Here is a 21,586-nt window from a genome sequence, read left to right as displayed (position 1 = left end):
ATATGGTAGAAATCTATGCAGTCAATTAACTAAAGGAAATAAAAAATTAGTATATGGTAAGGATAATACATCACTCAGCTGTACACAGCAGTTACATAATCTCGGTAATGTACATATATCCTTAGTGTAATCACAGTCAACAATGTAAACATTGAATTATTATGTTGGGAGAAGAAAAGGGGATAAAAAGGGAATGTGTAATGCTGGGAAGCAGAAGACGAAAGCTTTATTTTGAGAATCAAAGAAACAATGCCTAAAATTTAAAAATCAAGTAAAAGCAATATAAGCATGTCATTTGGAGACATGGTAATAAATAACAAAAAAAATAACATCTAAAAGAGTTGAAAGGGCTGGCCCTGGAGACAGGAAATGGAAGAAGTCAGAGTAGTGGTCTTTTTCCTTAGGAAAAAAAAATCTTACAGATCTATTCAATTTTTTAAAGCTGTGTACACATGAAACTTTGATTAAAAGTAACAGAAAAACTAAAAACTAAAAAACACAAATCCAACACAGTGTCAGGCTCACAGAAATTCCATAATAAATGTTCATTTTTTTATTATTATAATGACAAGACAAAGTTTTTCATATCACCATTACACTCATGCTAGGGATAACAATACTTCCTCTATTATAAATGCTACTTGACCTTTATTTACTATGCTTGGCATAACTGGGCATGCTTAATAAAATAAAAAATATATACAAAACATTCAACTTTTTTTTTTTCTAACTAATCAAAGTACCTAATTTTATACAATTTGCACACTTTTAATGTTAGTAACAGAAACAATGAAATTATTTTACTTCTTGATACTTAAAGAGTTTAACTCCAAGACATGCACTACAACCACATTAATAGATTTTTGTCATCAATATGATGGTCCTGGCATCTTATATATTATGTTCACACTTTAAATTAAGTACTACTTGCTAAAACGAAAACAGGTAAAGATAATGAACAGACAGTTCACGTTAAGAGGAATATGAAAAGCCAATAACAACACTGACATATCAACCTTATTTGTAATGAAAGAAATACAAATTTTAAAAGTGACATACCATTTTTTAATTATATTGGCAAAAATTAAATCAAAAAGAATACCTACAATTGACCAAGGAGTATTCTGGCGGGGGGAGGGAAGTCACATATATACAGTACTAATTAGAGGGGTAAATTGTACAATTAAAGCCCTGTGAACCAGTCAAACCCATCATTCCACTTTTAGAAACTTTCTCAAGGACATAATTAAGCATGTAACTCAAAATGTACAAGGACATTCACTCTGCTACTGCTTGTAGTAATAAACTGCAGACAATCAAAATGTCTAACACAGAAAAAAGTGAGTAAATTATGGCAAACCTTTCTTATGGGAAGGCAGTGGGCTTCCAATTCCATTCTTCACACCTAGCTTAGCTTCTTTCTTTTCAACAGAGTCTACTTCTAACAGAGACTAAAAATGTCAGACATTGCCTTTCTCTGTAACCTGATCTAAGTCAATGGAAACTGAGGGGAAATCTTCTGGAGGCTTTTGTTAAAAGTCTTCCTCATGGATAAAACAAATGAGAGATGAAATGGCCTTTTCTGCCTTTGAGATACAATTTTACAAAGATGTAAAACTGGAAATTATAGCAGCAGCTCTTGTGATCGAGAGGTGGAATAGCCTAAGACAAAACAAACCAACTGAGGTCAAGGCAAAAAAAAGTGTGTCTTCAATGACACCCCTGAACCCTGTGTTATGTCAAACAATTTCCTAGGTTACTTAGGCCAATTATATTTGGACACTGTTACCTCTGGCCAAAAGCATCCTAACTTGTATTAGCTATACAACAGAGTACGTTAGAACCACAAAAAGGTATGTTACAGAGGTATATTTATGAACAGTAGATGTGCAGTTAAAAAAAATTTACAAAACAGTATGTGTCCATGTTTTTAAAAAATCAAATATGTCAATATGGATTCATTTGCCAAGAAAAAGGTCTGAAAAGATACTCAAGGTTTTAAGAGTAGTTATCTTTGAAAGACAGCATTTAAATGTTTCCTTTTGCTTATGTGCATTTTCTATTTTTTTCTACAGTTAGCATGTATTACTTTAAGATTCTGCCATCCTTCCTATCAATTCAATACAATTTAGGAAAGAAAGAGGTAAACATGTATTCCAGTGAGCTATCTTGAACCAGAAGTCTGCTTTTTTTCTTTTTAAATTGAAAAAGCTTCTGTTCTTTAAAAAAACTTTTGTGAAATAAAATTTGATACTAAACAAGCATTTATTTTTCAGTGAATACGGAAGATTACAAACAGTTTTCATTTCCCTTTGTTACTCAGGGAATCATCATGACTTTGTACCATTTCGTATTGGAATTTCTTCTGTGAAGCAAAAACAGTCCCAAAATGAAGGATCTTCAGGTGTCATGGGAACAGCAGATGATATTAAATCATTAAAGTTGAGAATAGTAAATTGCCTCTGGGTTGGTTTGGAATCATCCTGAGATGGAACCTAAAAGAGAAATGCAGATTACCTTATTGTTATATTGCATGTTAATCTTATGATCAATTTCATAATCATGAAAATAAGTAAGACCAACTTACATTTCAGTAGTATTAAATGACAACATAGTAGGATTCCTAGAACACTGTTTTTATTTCTTGTATTAGTGTTGCCAATACAACAAATCAAAAAAAAATGAAATAGAAAACCTGATTCTTGAACTTTTTTATATAACAAAAACCTGTGGTATTTAACACGTAGATTTACTGGGCCCCACATCCAAAAAGTGTGATTTACTACACATAAGTTAGAAGGGATATCAAAATCTGTAATTTTAACGAGTGGTCAGGTTATTTTGATAGAGGTGAGTGAGAAAGTGAACTTTTGTGAAATACTACTCTAAAAGGTGGGTCTGATAAAACTGCCATAACTATACAGAGATGTATACTTCTTTAGGAAATTATTTATTCAATATTAAATTTAAACTGTATCTTACTCTCTGAGATAGAGCCCCTGTTCACAATTGAACCCCTCTTTAATATTCTACACATCTAGTATAAATAGTACTTGGGTTTTGTATAGTGCTTTAACAAGTCAAGGTCCAGTACTTATTTTATATGACTGGTCTCATAGCTATGTTGTGATACGGTTATCTCAATTTTATGGATGGAGAATCTGAGGCTCAGGAAGAGCAAACAATTCAAACAATTTGTCCAAGCTCAAAACATAGGTTAAATGGTCGATGTGGGCCTGGAACCCAATTTTGTGAACTGTACTCTAGTCTTCCCAATATGCCACTGTTGCCTGAACAGGCTCTATCCAGGGAAACAAAAAGTACTGAATATGCAAATGTTTCAACAATTATAAAGCTCTATGAAAACAAAAGGTATTTTTGCAGGGAGTGTGAAGCTGAGATTTAAAAACAGAAGGACCAGTAACCTGGGTCAGAACATCTTCAGATAATAGGTGTCAATTTTAACATGCCATCCCTTTTTAAGGAAGATAATCTATGGAGAATTCGTAATCCTTTGATTAATCTATCAAAGGTATGGTGTGTTGCCTGAGCGACTTTTGTGGAAGTAACGATGCATATATATTGATCATGCTACATTCTTTCATGTTGATTTAAATGATTTTTAAATGATTCCATTTAAAAATAATGGAATGCATGTAGCTTTCATTAAAACATATGTTTTCCTTAAATAAATACTTCTGCAGAATCACAATTATATGAAAACTAAGAGTCTTTGACCCTAAGTTATTCCCTCGCTTGCTTACCAGATAATAGGATAAGAAAGTATAAAAACATTGTGGCTGAAGAATTGAAACTGATGGTATGCCACAATATGACACAAGGTCTCTTACATGTTTGACACTGTAACTTTGGGAATAATTCAGGATATTACTTTAAAAGGAGGAGTGGATTCAATTTGCAAGGTAATTCCGTTACTCATCAACCTTCAACGTGGTACTCTTACATTCAACACAACCCCAATTCACCAAGAAATAAACTACTGTTAAGATGACTAAGATAACCTTGAATGTCTATTGGAAATATGAGTAGTATGATAGTACTACCACATTGTTCGTTATTTTTTGTTGTTGTAATAGTTCAGCGTATATGAATGTGAAGAAGCGGGTAACAATTTTTTTTTTTTTTTTTTTTTTGAGACGGAGTTTCGCTCTTGTTTCCCAGGCTGGAGTGCAATGGCGCGATCTTGGTGCACTGCAACCTCCACCTCCCAGGTTCAAGCGATTCTCCTGTCTCAGCCTCCTGAGTAGCTGGGATTACAGGCGCCCGCCACCACACCTGGATAATTTTGTATTTTTAGTAGAGATGGGGTTTCTCCATGTTGGTCAGGCTGGTCTGGAACTCCTGACCTCAGGTGATCTGCCTGCCTCGGCCTCCCAAGGTGCTGGGATTACAGGTGTGAGCCACCATGCCCAGCTGCTTTTTAAAAATGTTTCTACAAAATCCCTAGTGATCTTAATATTTGCTAATAAAAAGTACTACTATATCTATAATCTTAAAAAAACTCTCTAAACTGATATAAGGTAAATGACTATTTCCATCAATAAAGAACAAACTTAACATTGATTCATGCTATTTAGAAAAAAGAGAAATCCTAAAATCTTACATCCTGATGTCTAGATCCATCGGGTTTCCTAAGAGCTACTGCAACAAAATGGTGCTCATCTATTTTGCTTTCCTGAAAGATAAAAGGTAGATAAATATAGATTATAAAATATGTAAACCTAGATGGAGTTTTGTTTACATTTTCTAAATCTCATTCTCTCTCTCTCTATATATATACACATACATGTACACTCACAGACGGGCATATATATATTTCCCCACCTCCGCTAAACCACTTTAGAAGTTACATACATGCTGGCCCTTTACTCTTAAATATTTCAACATGTATTTCCTAGTAGGCACATTCTCTTACATAATCACAGCAGTTAATAACGTCAGTAAGTTTAACATTGAAACACTTTATTAGCTGTATTCCAAATTCTGTGAATTAATCCAAAAATGTCTTTTGTGGCATATCCCTCCTCCAGAACAGGAGCCCAGTAATGGGCAAGCAGCGACAAGTATTGCATTCAGTTGTCATGTCTTGTTAGCCTTTCTTTTGTTTTTTATGACATTAACGTTTTAAAGTACAAATTCCCCCAAATCTGCTTTTTATTAATAAAATATTGCTCATTTGGGGTTTGTTTGATATTTCTTAATGAGTGGATTTAGGTTATGCATTCTCAACCAGAATACTACACAGGTGATGTGCCCTATCTAGAGGTACTTGACAGCTATCTGTCCTTCACTGGTGATGTTAGTATGTATAATAAAGTACAAGGTTAAAAAAAAAAAAATCAAGTTGCAACACTGGTATGTAAGCATTTAGTTAACTACATACTATCATGTATGAAAAATCATGGTGGAAATTTATAGGTAAAACATAATCAATATGCAATTTTCTATTTTCCCCTACATATGAGACAAAGGGGAAGGGGGCTTTAAAATGTAATATATATTGAAGCAGTTACCAGAAAAAATTATAAACACTTAAAAGCTGAACAAACTTGTCGCTGAAAAACCACTTTACTAAAGCATTCTTCCATAAAACATCAGAAGAAACTACAATTAGAAATAGTACTTAAGGAGCTTTCATTTTTTATCTTCTTCTTCCTATCTTCATACCTTCAGGTGCCCAAGTCAGCAAAAAGTGAAATTCAGTAAGGATAAATTTAAGATATGTTTAAAGAGGAAAAATATAAGACTAAATATCAGAAGATTTACTATATCAAAGTTATTACAAACTAAGTTTGCTATATAGCCCTGTTCTGTTTTCTCTTTAAACAAACAAGAAAAAAGTAACTGGAATGTACAAATTTAAAAATACCTAAAATAATTTTTCATAAATTTAGCATATAAGATATAGTTCTTATATGTATTGAATATTTCAGTAAATAAGAATCATGCTTAATGTACAATGAGAGGTGTATGTACACTAACAATTGATAGTTGGACACTAAAGAATGTTAACTAACGGATATAGTGATATACTGTTTTGAACCTTTCATTTTTTAAAATTTTTTGTAGAGGCAGTATCTCGGCCTCCCAAAGTGTTGGGATGACAAGCATGAACACCACATCTGGTCCTTAGCAGTTATTGACCCAGCTCTCTTTTTCAAAATGCTTTCTGTCCTTGGATACCAACACTACTCTCTTATACCATTTTGGTCATTCTTTATCAGTTTTCTCCACAAATTCACCTTCGAATATTAGTATAGATGCTCCTCGACTCACAATGATGTTACATCCCAATAAACCCACTGTAAGAAAATATGGTTACATGGAAAATGCACTTAATACACTTAACCTACCAAACATCATAGCATAGCACAGCCTACCTTAAATGTGCTCAGAATACTTACATCAGCCTACAGCGGGCGAAATCATCTAACACAAAGCCTCATTTATAATAAAATGCTGAATAGCTCATGTAATTTATTGAATATTGTACTGAAAATGAAAAAAGGAATGGTTGCATGGGTTCTGCAAATATGAATTCTACTGAATGCATTATCACTTTCATACTGTCATAAAGTCAAAAAAAGTTGAACCATTATAAATTGGGGACCATATATATTCTCAGGGCTCTATTCCAGGCCTTACTTCTAACTTCTTGTGGTTTCAATTTCCACTTCTCTCTTCATAGATTCAATATATAGCTGCTCCTTAGGTAATCTCACAGTTCCAACTTCAAATCCATGGTTTCAACTACCATTGACATAATGGTTATACTTATAACCATTACAATTATATTTTTTTTCCTCTAGCCCAGCCCTCCATTCCATTCACCTATCTGACATCTTCACTTAGATGTCTGGTATCTCAACTTAACATCTCATTTATTTTCTAGTATTCAGTATCTCAACAGATGATCTTGTAAGTCGGAGAACTGCTCTACAGCCCATTTGCTGGACAAAAGTAGGATCAATCACAGTATAATGACTGGTCTGGAGATAAACAACTAGCCCAAGCTAGGCCAGGGAGTCCCTTCTCTCGGATTTTTGGGCTTGGAAAAGAAAGTGAGTTTACCAGTTTGTTTAGGTTTTTAAACTGTAAATTGTTTGTAAACTGTTACATGCAACAGTATGTTACATGCAAGAGCCATGTTTTCTGTCATGCAGACCAGAGAGGCTGAGAAAGCTGGTGTACAGAATGAGAAACACAGGTGGGAGAAAACTGAAGCCAAAATGTAGAGAAAGGCAAAAGTAGGAGACAAAAAGAGCTCTGAATATTTCATCCCCTAATTCTAGCTAATACTGGGGACAGTTACTGAATCACTCTAGTAACCTATAATACTGTTTTGGGGAGTTTTTTGCTTAGTGTGTGTTGGCTTCTCTCACTAGCAACCAGAAACTGCCAGTGACAGAAACAAAATACAGTAAGAAACCAAAATATTTAACTTGATCAATACCTTGCAGGATCTACCAGCCTGATCTGGAATCTCTCTTAAATACCCTCATTATGGCCCAGCCAAAGTGGCTGCGTTTGGCTGTTCATACATGCAAAGCTCCTTGTCAGAGCCTCTTTTCCTTTCCTATTCTGAACTCACAATGACACATCTTTCAACATCTTTCAAGTATTAGTATAAATGTTACATGCTCTCATAGTAGCCCTGATTTTACTTTCAGAGCAGCAGGACTGGATTCAGTTGCGTCCAAATTCAGTGACTAGCCTACCCAAATTAATCACACATACATGCATAAAAAATAGAAACTCTTAGTTTTAACAATTCTAATAAATTTCTTACCTCAAATGCCCATTCTTTTTCTTCCTCTCCATCCAGGAATAAACGTGTTTCTTTATAAACTTGGCCTATATCCAAGTTTAATGGAGACAGATCAAATTCAAGCCGCTGCAATTCAAATCCTAGTCCAACACCAATGGCTTTTATGAAGCTTTCTTTAAGTGCCTAAGATACAGAGACATTTTATCTTAGAATTTAGGGGACAAAAATTTTTCATAGAATCTACAAGCCCAAAAGATAGGGAGTTTCAACACTATACTACATTACGGCTATATAGCTATAAGCTTTTTAAAAAAAAAAAAAAAAACCCTTACAGCATGAAAACAAACCATCCATATGATCTTAGGGCAAATCATTTAAGCTCTCTGTGCCTGTATCCCCTCCTATGTAACCTGTGATGATGATAACAATACCTTCCTCATAGGAATGTTATGTACATTAAATTAACTAACTTAGAGCTTGAAGTAATGTCTTCTGGCATGTAGTATATATTATCAGTGTTTGTTATATAGGACCTCATGTGTATTAGTTCCGTTATGACAGAAAACATTATTTATAAATGGTAATGTTTTGTTTTAGCTTTAAGTAGTACTTTCTAACTGAGCGTTACATATAGGTTAAATTTTCTTAAAATGAAATGTCATTATAATGTAATATTGTATGCATAAAAACCACAAAATTCTCAAGCAATCACCCATTTACTTCAAGCACTGTTTGGACACTACTGGGTAACCAAGGACTCTGATTTTAAGTGAAGATAATGGAATCATTATAGACTTTTGCTTTCAAAATTAGAAAGAATTATACCCAATTCCTATAAAACATATCCAGCTGAGTCCATTCATCCTTAAAGCTTCTGATTGTTTCCCATTCTTTGTTGGTAAACTTTCTTTTCATAATATGAAAGAATTCTGGAATTGAACCACGACCTGCCAATTAAGGAAATAAAAAATTAAACAGCAGTTCTCTTAAAAAATAAAAAGTTGCTCTATTACTAAAACTGTTCAAGACAGCACCCCCCAAAGATCTAAAGGGCAACCATACTTTTGAATACATTTAAAATAATCCTAAACAAAATCTCAGCACGTCAAAGCAAGTTGAAAATTAAGAGTAAACACACTATGACAAGCAGTGGTTAGCCCAGAAATATAAGAGTAGTTTAACAGGAATTGGTGATATTCTGTAAATTATTAATTAAGCAGGAAAACCATATGGTTGTATCAATATATGCCCCAAAAAGTTTAGATAAAATTTAGCAGCCAAAGCTGTTATAAGTTTTAAATAACAGGAAATTTCTTATATAAAAGGATACTTATCAGAAGCCCAATTAAAATACTCCTAAAGTAGAGCCATATTATTCTAAAGTTTTATTTTGTTATGTGACAGAGAAAAAAAGGGAATGATTCTTTTATTACAATTTTTGGAAAATTAGCAGAAAGCTGAAAACTGTTCTTTTATTCTATGTTATTGCCACGGCTAAAAAATTAATACTTACCTTCTTCAAAATGTTTTCCAACTTGTTTTCTAATATGACTTCTTCAAATAAAAAAGATTTTCATTACTCTTTCGTGGTTGCAGTTGCAAAATAAGCTCATTTTAAAAAACTTGAAACATATCTTTAGTGCCATTATTTCATAGATAACAAAATATTACATAGCATTCTAAAAATAAATGACAAAAGACACAACTCAAAGGATCTAATTCCCAGAACCAAGGGATAAGATACATGTTAAAATTCATGGTAGGCCTCTGGTACTGAATTTTCCAAAACATTAAAATTATGTGTTTGTGTGTCTTTACCACCAAGCACGAACTTTCTACCATCATTCATTTTATATAAATATGCATAATATGTATAAATATTTACACAAATATATATTCAACTAATATTAAAAATAAATTGATCACTGTTCTTGCCTTTTATACTTACAGCCTAATGGGCCTATCAGAGAGCCTGTTCCAAGGTAGGTGAACCACAAACATTTACTAAGTGTATACATGAATATTAACTATTATATGGTAAATTACTTCCTAAATATTCTTCTGCCCTGTACCCTTAGTTCATTATTACATTATTTTCCAGAAAACCTTTTGAAGGTAATCCCTTTGTGGATTCTGTTAATATGGGCTTACTCCAATTCCCACTTCTAAAATAACCAAATCCAAAATCTGACATTCTCAAATGATTAACACAATTCTTATGATAGCTGATACCACACTCTCTATGGGCATTTCTTATGTAAATAAATATGTGGAGAAAAAAGATGTTGAAGATGTTGAACGACCCCTTCTTAATACTTCGCTGGCATTTAATCACTAATTCTCGCTATAAGAATTCAACAATTAGAATTCCATTATGATCACTCACTAAAAGCATACAAGTGCTAGGTACCACGAACCGCATGATGAGAAAAACAGACATGGTCCTTATCTTCACAGAGAGTTTACAGTTTCTCCTGCAGTAACCAAATACGTTTCCCACATTCATCTCAAGGGTAGAATATATTAAAAATCGGTTCCGTCATGAAATATTTATGATTCTCCCAGTACCCCCGCTTCAAGAGTCAAAACAGTCTCCTCTTAGTTCCTCAGGAAGTATTTCTGCCGATCCTGTTGCTGATATGTGGTACTATGGATCAAAATAAGAATCCTCATTCATTTTCAGGCACTGAAATATTAAATTGTGATCTTAAGAGTTCAATGGCAAGAAATTCTTACCCCTTTTGGGGCCATGGATCCCTTTGTTGTCTGGTGTTTACTCCTCAACACCTTCCTGAGACTAACATTAATAGAAGCCCCTCAATAAAAAGTGTTTTGTTCAATGCATCAATAGTACATACTGGCTTGATAAGTAACATCTTAAACAACACCTTAAAGAAAGTAAAGACAGAAAGCTTCTGAAGTAACTAAAGTAAATCTGGAAATTTTAAACATTGGGAACACTATATCTACAAAAATCATAAACTGTTTCTTGTTGAATGGATTTTGGCACAAACAGCATATGTAACAATAATGGGAGGAATAAACTATCTTTGGTTTGGAAGCCTGCGTTATATATTTTGAGTGAAACTGTAGTTTTAACAGATTAATGTCCAAAAAATCTGCATTTAAAAAGACACGCATTTTGTCATCTATAGTGTCATTTTGCTTGCTGCTTTCTTCAAATTTTATTTTTATAACCTCCAAGAAGCCTTCTGATTTTTAACTAAATAAGATGGGGCAATCAAGGAAAAAAATTTAAATAAGCTTGCTATTAAAAAACTGATGAACATAAAAGGCAATCAATCTGGCACAATCACTAGAAAGCAATCACATAACTCATTATGTACAGCCAAAAAATATCCGATACGAGTGTATTTTCATATACTTTAGAGCATCTTATTTAGTCCACAAAATAAAAAATTTGACAGCAATACGAAAAGGTGATTTCGTAAATATTCGGCCAAAGCACAGCAGCGCCACACTGTGGCACTATGGTGGATATACAGTGGGCAAATATTCTGTTAAGTATTAAATACAGTTTACCTAGGAAAGTGGAAGAAAGAAAAATCGGCAGGAAGAACAGTGAATTTGTCCCTTAAACTATTTGAAGACAGCATAATTACTGGACATACATGTTGGCAAGTTCTAATAATACCATTACATACACAGAGAATCATTAGTCAAATTTAGAAAAACCTGATCTTCCATCTTATAGCTTGATCATTAGGGAGAGAGCAGTGTTAGATATTGTATTCTGCAATGATTAACTAATCAAGACCACACAGCAACTAATGTTTTATTTTAAACACAGTAGTAACATACAGCAAAATCATTTAGATCCAATGCTTTGAGCAACAATTTCAGGCCTATGAAAAAAAATCCAGAAACTCAGGGCCTACCTACATTAATCCCTCTCCAAAACAAGGTCACCAATATGCATATACAAATATATATATATAACAGTATCTCAGCCTTTAGGAAAATGGGCTGGTCATTTTTGAGGGAAGTGGAAGGGAGTTAAGCAATACCCATCTACGTGCTTGCTTCAAAGTACCAAAATTTAGCCTTAGATAATAAATCATATTAGAAATTCTAATAGTTTCACTTTCTAAGTACTGAACTGTATATAATAGAATTATATATAATTTTGCTTCTATGAGAAGTGACAGTCTTCTAAGATATGAGTTAGTATGTACACCGTAATGCTTGACTTATCAGCTCATTTGTCCAGGAACTTATCCAGACACAAACCTAGAATAACACAAAAATATCTGAGCTGCCAATATAGGTTTCGCAAACTACATGCACAAAGTCTCTTGCATGTTACTATTAAAGGATGTATTTAAGCCCTCAATCAGTGGAGTACAGCAGAAAAAGCACTAGACTGAAACAACGTCAACCTAGGTTTGTGACTCACCATTTAGGCAGTCCTAAACTTCAGTTGCTCTTACATTGTTTACCAACACATATAGGTATTAACACACAGAGGCAAGAAACAGGCTGATAGAGCTGGACCTACTGGGCTGCAAAAGTTATCCTTTCAGAAAGAACTCCAGAGAAATGAAGAAAAGGACCAAGAGGACAGAGCATGAAGCCTTTTATTTTCAGGCTTTGAAACCTAATGAATTTACTCTGCTGGGTTTGGAACATGTTTGAGAACCATGACCCCTTTTTACTTCAAACTTCTTTTTGGAATGGGAATGTCTATCCTATGCCTCGCCTACCACTGAATTTTAGAAGACTTGTTTTCTGCTTTCACAAGTCCACAGATAGAGAGGAATTTTGCCCCAAGAAGGATCATACTCCAGTTTCACACACAGCTGATTTAGATGATTGAGATGAGATTTGCCACTTTTTGGGTTGATGATATTAACACTTACATGAGATTTAGAGTTATGCTGGAATGGGCTGAGAATTGCTAATGCTGGGATGGGGTGAATTTACTTTGTATGTTAGATGGATATAAATTTTGCAGGGGGCCAGAGAATGGACTCTAATGGGTTGAAGGGTATCTCCTGAAATTCATGTCCACCCAGAACCTTAGAATGTGACCTTATTTGGAAATAGAGTCTTTATAGATGTAATCAAGTTAAGATCAGGTCATACCTAATTAAAGTGAGCCCTGAATCCAATGCCTGGTTTCCTTACAAGGAGAGACAGACACACAGAGAGGACACAGAAAAGGTCATTTGAAGGTGAAGGCAAAAATTGGAGTGATGCAACTGCAAGCCAAGGACTGCTAGGAACGAGCAGAAACCAGGAAGAAGCAAGGAAGGATTCTTTCTTGGAACCTTCAGAGAGACCATGGCCCTGCTGACACCTTGACTTCCAGCCTTCCAGAACTTAAAGAAGAGCTGTCACTTTAAGACACCATGTTTGAGGTACTCTGTTAAGCAGCCTGAAGAAACTAATATACCCATGGATACAATTTAAATTATACATAAGCACACACATTCGTGTACCCTTAGGAGCTTTAATTTTATGTCCCTGGAGTCAAATGTTCAAATGCTGGTCCATCACTTCTTAGCTAGATTGAGTATCCCTAATCTGAAAATCTGAAATCCAAAATGCTATAAAACTCAAAGCTTTTTGAGCATCAAAATTATACTCAAAGGAAAAACTCAGTGGAGCACTGTGGATTTCCCACTAGGGATACTCAACCTGTAGGTTATTTATTTAACATAAATACTCTATGGCTGTTTCTCAAACTGTAAAATAGGGACGAAGAATTGGGCAGATTAAGAATAAACATGTAAAATGCCTGGAACTATCAAGTACTTAATAAACATTAGCTCTGAGGTTGTTGTGAAAGTCATGGTTAAATGTGTATCTTCTTTTGTCAACTGTTTTTATAAAGTCCTTCCTATATTCATCAAGTAAGGCTTAAGGGGTTTTCCCATCGATATTTAGAGGGGCATTTCATATCTTAACAACATTAACCTTTGTCTGTCAAATTTGCCACCAATATATTCTCTGGTTTGTGAAAGATGATTTAATATGAAATCATATCTGTTGACTTTGTTGTTTCTTTTTATCATTTTAAGCTTCAAAAGCCATCTTTCAGAAGTTTGCTCAAATATACAACTACATTGTGTTCTAGTAAGTGTTAATAAAACTGGCCAGGTGGGGTGGTTCACGCCTGTAATCCCAGCACTTTGGGAGGCCGAGGCGGGTGGATCACGAGGTCAGGAGATCAAGACCACCCTGGCTAACACGGTGAAACCCCGTCTCTACTAAAAATACAAAAAATTAGCCGGGCGTCATGGTGGGCGCCTGTAGTCCCAGCTACTCCGGAGGCTGAGGCAGGAGAATGGTGTGAACCCAGGAGGCAGAGCTTGCAGTGAGCCAAGATCCCACCACTGCACTCCAGCCTGGGCAACAGAGCAAGACTCCGTCTCAAAAAAAAAAAAAAAACTGGAAGTGTTAATAAAACTTTAATTTTGTTATAGTGTGAGGCAATGACTTTCTGATAATATCACTCATAAAAAATGGTAAATGGGCTACAATTTTTCTTTTTGTTAGTTCTCTAAATTACATCCAATACAGAATTTCCCAAACATTAATATGCCTAACAATCAGCTGGGAATATTGTTTAAATATAGAAACCCGGCCAGGTGTGATGGCTCACGCCTGTAATCCCAGCACTTTGGGAGGCCAAGGCGGGCAGGTAACCTGAGGTCAGGAGTTCAAGACCAGCCTGGCCAACGCGGTGAAACCCCGTCTCTGCTAAAAATACCAGGTGACGGGTGCCTGGAATCCCAGCTACTTTGGAGGCTGAGGCAAAAGAATTGCTTGAACCCAGGAGGCGGAACTTGCAGTGAGCCAAGCACCAGTGTACTCCAGCCTGGGTGACAGAGCCAGACTCTGTCTCAAAAAAAAAAAAAAAGATTCTGCTATATATATTTTTCTATGATGTGATATTGGCCAGGCACAGTGGCTCACACCTCACGCCTGTAATCCTAGCACTTGGGAGGCTGAGACAGGCAGATCACTTGAGCCCAGGAGTTCAAGACTAGCCTAGGCAACATGGAGAAACCCTGTCTCTATTATAATATTAAATATATATATATATATATTCTAAGTCCCTTCAGGTTCATATAGACCTAATTCTTTTATTATAGCTAATAATTATCTGTAGAATGCATCCACCATTAATTTATTTAACCAATTTCTATTAGTAGCATTCAGTTTTTTGTTGTTATTCATAAATATTTTGGATAGAGTACTATAAACAAGATCGCTAAATCAAAGACTATGTGTATTTTCAATTTTAACATTATTTTCCAAAAAGCCTGTAACAATTTCTAGTGTTTCCATCTATATGATTGTTCTTTTCCAACATTTTCACAAGCTCCAAGTGTTTTTTTTCCAATTTTCTGCAAATCTGATGGGCATCTCATTGTTACTTTAATTTGCAGTACTCTAATCATTAACGTAATAGCTTACTGACTACTTGAATTTGTTCTTCTGTAAGGTGCCTATTAATATTTTCTAATCACTTCATAGAAGCTCTTTACATATTATGGATACTGACACTTTACCAAATTTGTTATAAGAATTTTCCTTATTCTATTATTTATCTTTTGTTATTTGGTTATCTTTTGGAATATAATTTTTTAAAATTTAAATATCTATTCTTTCTTTGATAAATTCTGAACTCTGTCTCATTTGAAAAGAATTCATAGAAAGATTTACTGCTACTCGACATCACAGTCAACTATATTTTGTCCTAAAATTTTAATTTTTTTTACTTTTAAACTTCTAATTCCTCCAAATTGGTGTATATAGTATGTTTTACATCCACATGACTAACCAATTCTATCAGCACCATTTAATAAATAATCTTTTATCCACTGAATTGAAATATGTATATATCCTGGGCTCTAAGATTAACTCTTCCAGTTGTCTATTCTTTCGCTAGTACCATACTCTTTTTAGTTTACAATGCCTAACACAAGTTTTTGAAACTGGTAAGGCAAGACCCTTACTATATTTTTCATATTCCTAGTCATTAGTTCTTCCATAACAACTTTAAATGTATGTAACCCAGTTTCACAGAATTTTTCATATTTTGGTATCTGCAAATTCTTTTAATAGGAATCAATAAAATCTCATACTGAGAGGCCATATACTGTAGAGAGCAGTGGTTAAATATATGAACTTTTACTTTTTAGCTAAGTCAATTTGGACAAATGTCTTAACCTTTTATATAAAATAACAGTAGTACTTAGGCACTAGTCTTACGAAGATGAAATAATACCTATTAGGCATCTAACATAGCGTCACACACTTGTAGGAATTGCTCAATAAATACTAGTTACACAATCAAATCCTACTGACAAAGGAAAAAGACCCACCTGTAACTGGGAAGGGGGAAAACTCCTTGAGGGTGGAGACTTGGTTTTCCAGTAAGGAATTCAGAGTACAAAGTGATGTGTGACTTTCTAAAACTACTTACAGGTTTTAAATCCCAAGTGCATTAAAAAAAAAAAAAATCCATCAAAGTTTATTTTAAAAATGTAAGGACGAACATGTAAAACCATAGGGGGAAAAATTCTGGTCCTTTCCCAAATTCAATCATAATTTTTATGTATTTTGTCTATTTTATTTTTCCTTACTTTGTAAATATGGTCACAAAACTAAACAATTCAAAAGTTACCCTTTATGCTTATCACTTCAAACACCTTTAATGGTAGAAAAAATTCGAAAACAAAGGGAAAACCAACCAAAATTTTCCAAATGAGGGTAGTAAATTAAGATGAAGCCCAGGAAAACACCATTCTTCCTAAGAGTAAGAATGTACCATCCTGGCATATAGTAGGCTATATACTAGGTATGTTCTCTCCTGCACGGCCACAGCAACAGTTGGGAGAACAGGTACAGGGAGGGAAATGAGCTGCACTTAGTAGAAATAGTTAATGCACCATGAAAGAAAAAGACTCTCTTAAGTTCCTACAGGATTCTTACCTATAGAACAATATAGAGTAATGGAATTGACTCTTTCAATGCACTAATGATAGCCCCCAAAAGCCAACTCCATCTTTAGAGTTGACAATCTAGTAACGATGCCTAGTACAAAACACAGTACTTTCCTTGCTGCTATCCTAAGTTTTGCCTAGCGTCATTTAGGAAGACTCTTAGGAAAAATCCCTTGCTCAAACTCCTCACTTACTACAATAAGTAGAGCAATTCAAACAATCTCCAAAGAAGCAAATCAGTGTCTACTTCCCATCCTCATTAAGAAATCATGCTGTGTCCATTCATGCTTCAGAAATCAGTGGCATGGTAACAACACTAGTGACAATTGGAAAATCTCTCTTCCTTTCTGTGTTACTGGACATAGCAACAGCTTTTTCACAGCAAAATAAAGAAAAGGAAAAGACCTACACATTGTGATTACTCAAATAAGATCAACTAAAAAAAAGCTGGTGGGGGGAGGTCTAATAACATAATTAACAGGAAAACTAAATCTTAAATTTTTGCTCAATTGTCTTTCCATCATTTATTAAAAGCTTCAGTTATTAATTACTTGTTTATCTAGCATTGACCATAGCCAACACTGCCCATCAAGTTAACTGGTAATAAAATCTGTTTCTCAGAAGTATCATTTCCAAGCAGATGGCAACCCACTGGGCCAATTATTACCAGGTAGTTGCGCTGACTGCATTCTAAAAAACAATGGCGTTTCCATTTCTGATTTTAGAAAAAGTTTCTGTAAGGACAGCAGAAAGCTACAAGAATATATGGGCTAATTCCCATGCTAAGAATCCTCTATAGCAGCAATTTGTTTAGAGTAAGCCATCTATGTCCCTGTTGAATACCAGATCCTTTCCTAAGAAAAATGCACATATGCACATCATACAAAATGTAGCATACAATTTCAGGAGGTTAAACAAAATTCCTTGAACCTTATCCAGGGTATCAGATCAACAATCTGTTATAAGATTTCCAAAATCTTATAGCAGGGCCTTGTTCTGAGCAAACCTGAGAATAGAGTTGTACTGGAAAGGTTTATGAGCGGGTAAGAGAAAGAGTAGCTAGTAGGAAAATGCAAGGTAAGGACAATAAAAGCAAAAGGGAGAAGAGATTCACAGCCACACTGAAGCCTATACTCTAACAGCACAGTGTTTATTCATTCGTCAAATATTTTACTATTATATACTAGGCAAGGTACTAAGAGATGTGATAGTGATCAAACTCTGATGTAGCTAACATGGTTCTTGCTCTCACACAGCTTTTAAGTATCAGGAAAAGATAATCCATCATCCTGATGAATAATCAACTGAGATACATTACTGGAATAAGGAAAACACATTTTATGAGAGCCTACAACAAAAGAACCTAGCTTAGATTGAAGGCTCACAAAGCTTCCCTAAAGTAAGCTTAAGGTGAAATCTAGCAAGTAAATAGGAGTTCTCTATGCAGAAATGGGAGTGAGAGATAAAATTAATACAAGCCTTACAGACTGAGAGAGTCACATATTCAAACCACATATGGTGCAAGGAGTATGGAGATTATACAGTTTTACTATGAAATTAGGAAGATGTGGGTTATTTTATTAATAGCTTTCTTCTTAGACTGTTACTTATCTTCTGTAAAAATAGCAGTATATACATCATAGGGTAGTTGAGAGAATTAAATCACAGAATATCTCTAAAGCACTATGTAAAATGCCATGGCACATGGTTAAGTGTTCATTAAATGTTAGCGACGATGACAAATATACAGTAGTTAAGAGAACCTGTATTTAGTATGTATTAAATTGCCTGGGTACATTCAACTTCACCACAAATGTTAGTGGTCCTTAAAGTCACCAGTAACAAATTTTTAAGGCAATATATAAGCAACATAAATATTTTAATAATGCTTGCTCCTCATTTTTACGTACATAAATGGGCTAAAAAGAGCTGTATTTAGACACAGAACAAAGAGTCGCCTGTTGGTGTCCACTGGGGACTGGTTCCAGGACCCTCCTCAGATACCAAAATCTGCACATGCGGCCCTGTGGAACCTGCATATAGGAAGTCAGCCCTCCATATCCTCAGGTTTCATATCCTGCAAATACTGAATCTTGATAACGCGTTTGATTGTGGATGCAGAATCTATGGGGACAGAGGGCCAACTACTGAAAACAATTCACGTGAGTAGACCCATGCAGTTCAAACTTGTGTTGTTCATGGGTCAACTGTATATGTTATCTCTACATAAGGACTACAGTGTACTTTACTACTGAGATTCTTTTTTTAAAAACTAACAATTAACTGAAAAATTGTGGTTACTGTTTAAGTGAAATAAGTTGAAGTATAATTCAAAAAGAATTTCACTTAATATTTCACTTTACCTCTAGGCAAAGTTATGGATCCCAAGTAACGGACAATCTATTATTTATAGGTAAGTCTGTAAATATTCATGGAAAGAAACCCTTTTCATATTTATGCTCTCCATTACCTTTGTGTACTGAGCACATTTTCCCTAAACTTAAATATCTCTAACACATCTCCTGGCCTCAGATTACTTAATAGTAATAGAACTGAGGCATCGAGACACTCAACAGCCATACTAGAAAAATGCAACGTTACCTGGAAAACTAGTCTTCATTATGTCAATTCCAACTTGAAGCTCAGGTTCAGCAGCAAGCACTGCATAGTCTCCTTGATGAGAGATGTTAAAGTTGAAATTTGGGTAAGGATTCGATGAGTCCTTTGCAAGAACTGGTTTTCCTTTTGCAGTTCTTTGCAAACGAATATGATTCCAAGGGATATTCAATTTCTCTGCAACTAATTTCCTTATCATCAGACGACCAGCCTGTTAAGTACATAAAACATTTGGTATGTATTGATGTCTACTAAAGATACAAGCACACTGTGTGTAATAGTACTTTTTTTTGGTTTCTAAAATTTTCTTTTTTAAAACTTTTCGAAATACTTAAGTATTAAACACGTTAATTAAGACTTAAGCAATGCTGAAGTAGATAAAAAGTTAAAGCCCGCCTTAGCAATTCCCCCTCCTTTGCTAGTGACCAAAGTTAACAGCTGGCATCCTGTCAGTCTTTTCTGTATTTAAATATATGTGCATTTACATGTTTTTGCTAACTCTACATATAAACACAAACATGAGATTATACTTATGTAGTATTCTACCACATATAAGCTTTTAAATTTATAAGTATTGGGAATTATTTTGTCTGTACACATCTGTCTGGTCCATGCAGTTTTAACTGTAGCATATTTCATAACATTATTTCCCCTTTATTGGACATTTTAGGCTGACTCTAGACTTGCTGTCATAAACAACTCTGCAGTGAGCAGCCCTACTGTACCTACATCTGTGCATATGTATTTCTAGATCCCATATATTGATCACCCAGCTTCAACAATTAGCAAGGCATGGCCTATCTTGTTCTGCTATCTCCCATCTCCAATTATTATTTTTTTAATAATTACTAAAAACACACACAAAAAAACAAGAATATAAGATGACAAAGTATATATTTTAAAAAATATCTTTCAGGTTTTTTTCTTCTTCAATTCTAACACTGACTTTTAAAAACTGCAGACTTTTAAAAGTAGCTTATTTCACAATTCCTTACAAATTATAAGTAAGTGTAAAAAATTTTCACCAATGTGCCTTAAAAATTATCAACTAGTCTACATTTCAAACAGAAAGGTGTTTCAATATCGGACATTTTTAAGAAAGGGCTGTCTTTTAAATGATGGTAATTCACGGTTGTTTCAAATTGCACCATATTGTAGAGATTACTTGTTTTGAAATCCAGTTTTCCATTTGTTGCTTCAAAATACATAGCTTAAATAAATAAATCTACGTAAAATACTGTTTCCCACGGCATCTAGTGAGGAAGGTATCCTCTCTGGCTTCAGTTTCATTGGCTTCAATCCCGGGGAGCGCAGGGCTACAAACTAAATCATACTGTCAGTAATTTCTAGGGCCTACCACGTGCAGGGAGTCCTTGGAGAATGGTGGGATATTTAACAGGCAGAATAAGCATGGGCTATGAACCCACACAAATAAAAAAAAATTACATTTAAAGATAAAGACATAAAAACATTCATTACAGAAAAGCACAATTTTGTCGGCCTTCCCTACACTTATTTCATGGTTTAGGAGGGTCTCCATTTGAAATAACAAGGGGAAAGAGATAACGTTTACAGCCATCGCGGCCTCCGAGGCGGTTACAAAGGCCGTGGAAACCAGGCCGTGCGTCGCCCCCAACTCCGCAGCGCCGGCTGCTGTCGCCCGGACCGGCCACAGGCTCCACAACCAGATGGCCGCCGCCAGCGCGGGAGTGTCGGGTCTCCACAGCCCGGCCCACCTCCCCCAACATCTGCTTCCTAGGCTCTAAATACCAAAAAAGACCTGTAGTACCATGGCTGCCTTAGCGTCCCGGGCAAAGACGAACTGGCCAATGCGCTCCTTCTCCTCGGGCTGAATCGATCGCACTGCCAGCAGCCATTCGGCTCGGCTCGGCAGCCAAGTGCCGCAGGAAAAGGCCCAGCGCACGCCCTCCATGGATGGCACCAAGCAGAATCGTTTGGCAGGGAAAACCATACACTGAAAGCAGACCTCGCCGCTATCTCGGGCTTGATGGCGCTGACGCAAACGTGGCCCCACCCCCTTCTTCCCGGCGTCCGTGCGCAGAGGGCGGGACGTCGCTACGCAGACTGGCCCACCGACAGCCCTCCCAGCCCGCCCCCAACTCAGCCACCTGCTCTCGGAGAAAGCAGCTGGGGGCGGAGACGGAGATCAGCTCTGCGCTTTGCGGCATTGTATGACGTCACA

General features: G+C 35.5%; 1 protein-coding gene across 1 annotated transcript; it reads right to left on the bottom strand.

Moving 5' to 3' along the window:
* Window positions 1-530: 530 nt before the first annotated feature.
* AASDHPPT (aminoadipate-semialdehyde dehydrogenase-phosphopantetheinyl transferase) lies at window positions 531-21,428 on the bottom strand. The gene is given in 6 exon segments (NM_001133645.1): window positions 531-2,495; window positions 4,625-4,696; window positions 7,811-7,972; window positions 8,615-8,736; window positions 19,369-19,594; window positions 21,173-21,428. Coding segments are annotated over 6 exon segments (930 nt in total). The 5' UTR covers window positions 21,356-21,428; the 3' UTR covers window positions 531-2,330.
* Between the last annotated feature and the right edge of the window lie 158 nt (window positions 21,429-21,586).

Source organism: Pongo abelii, chromosome 9 (genome assembly GCF_028885655.2).
Source record: "Pongo abelii isolate AG06213 chromosome 9, NHGRI_mPonAbe1-v2.0_pri, whole genome shotgun sequence".
Lineage (NCBI taxonomy): Eukaryota > Metazoa > Chordata > Mammalia > Primates > Hominidae > Pongo > Pongo abelii.
This window is presented reverse-complemented; position numbering and strand designations above follow the sequence as displayed.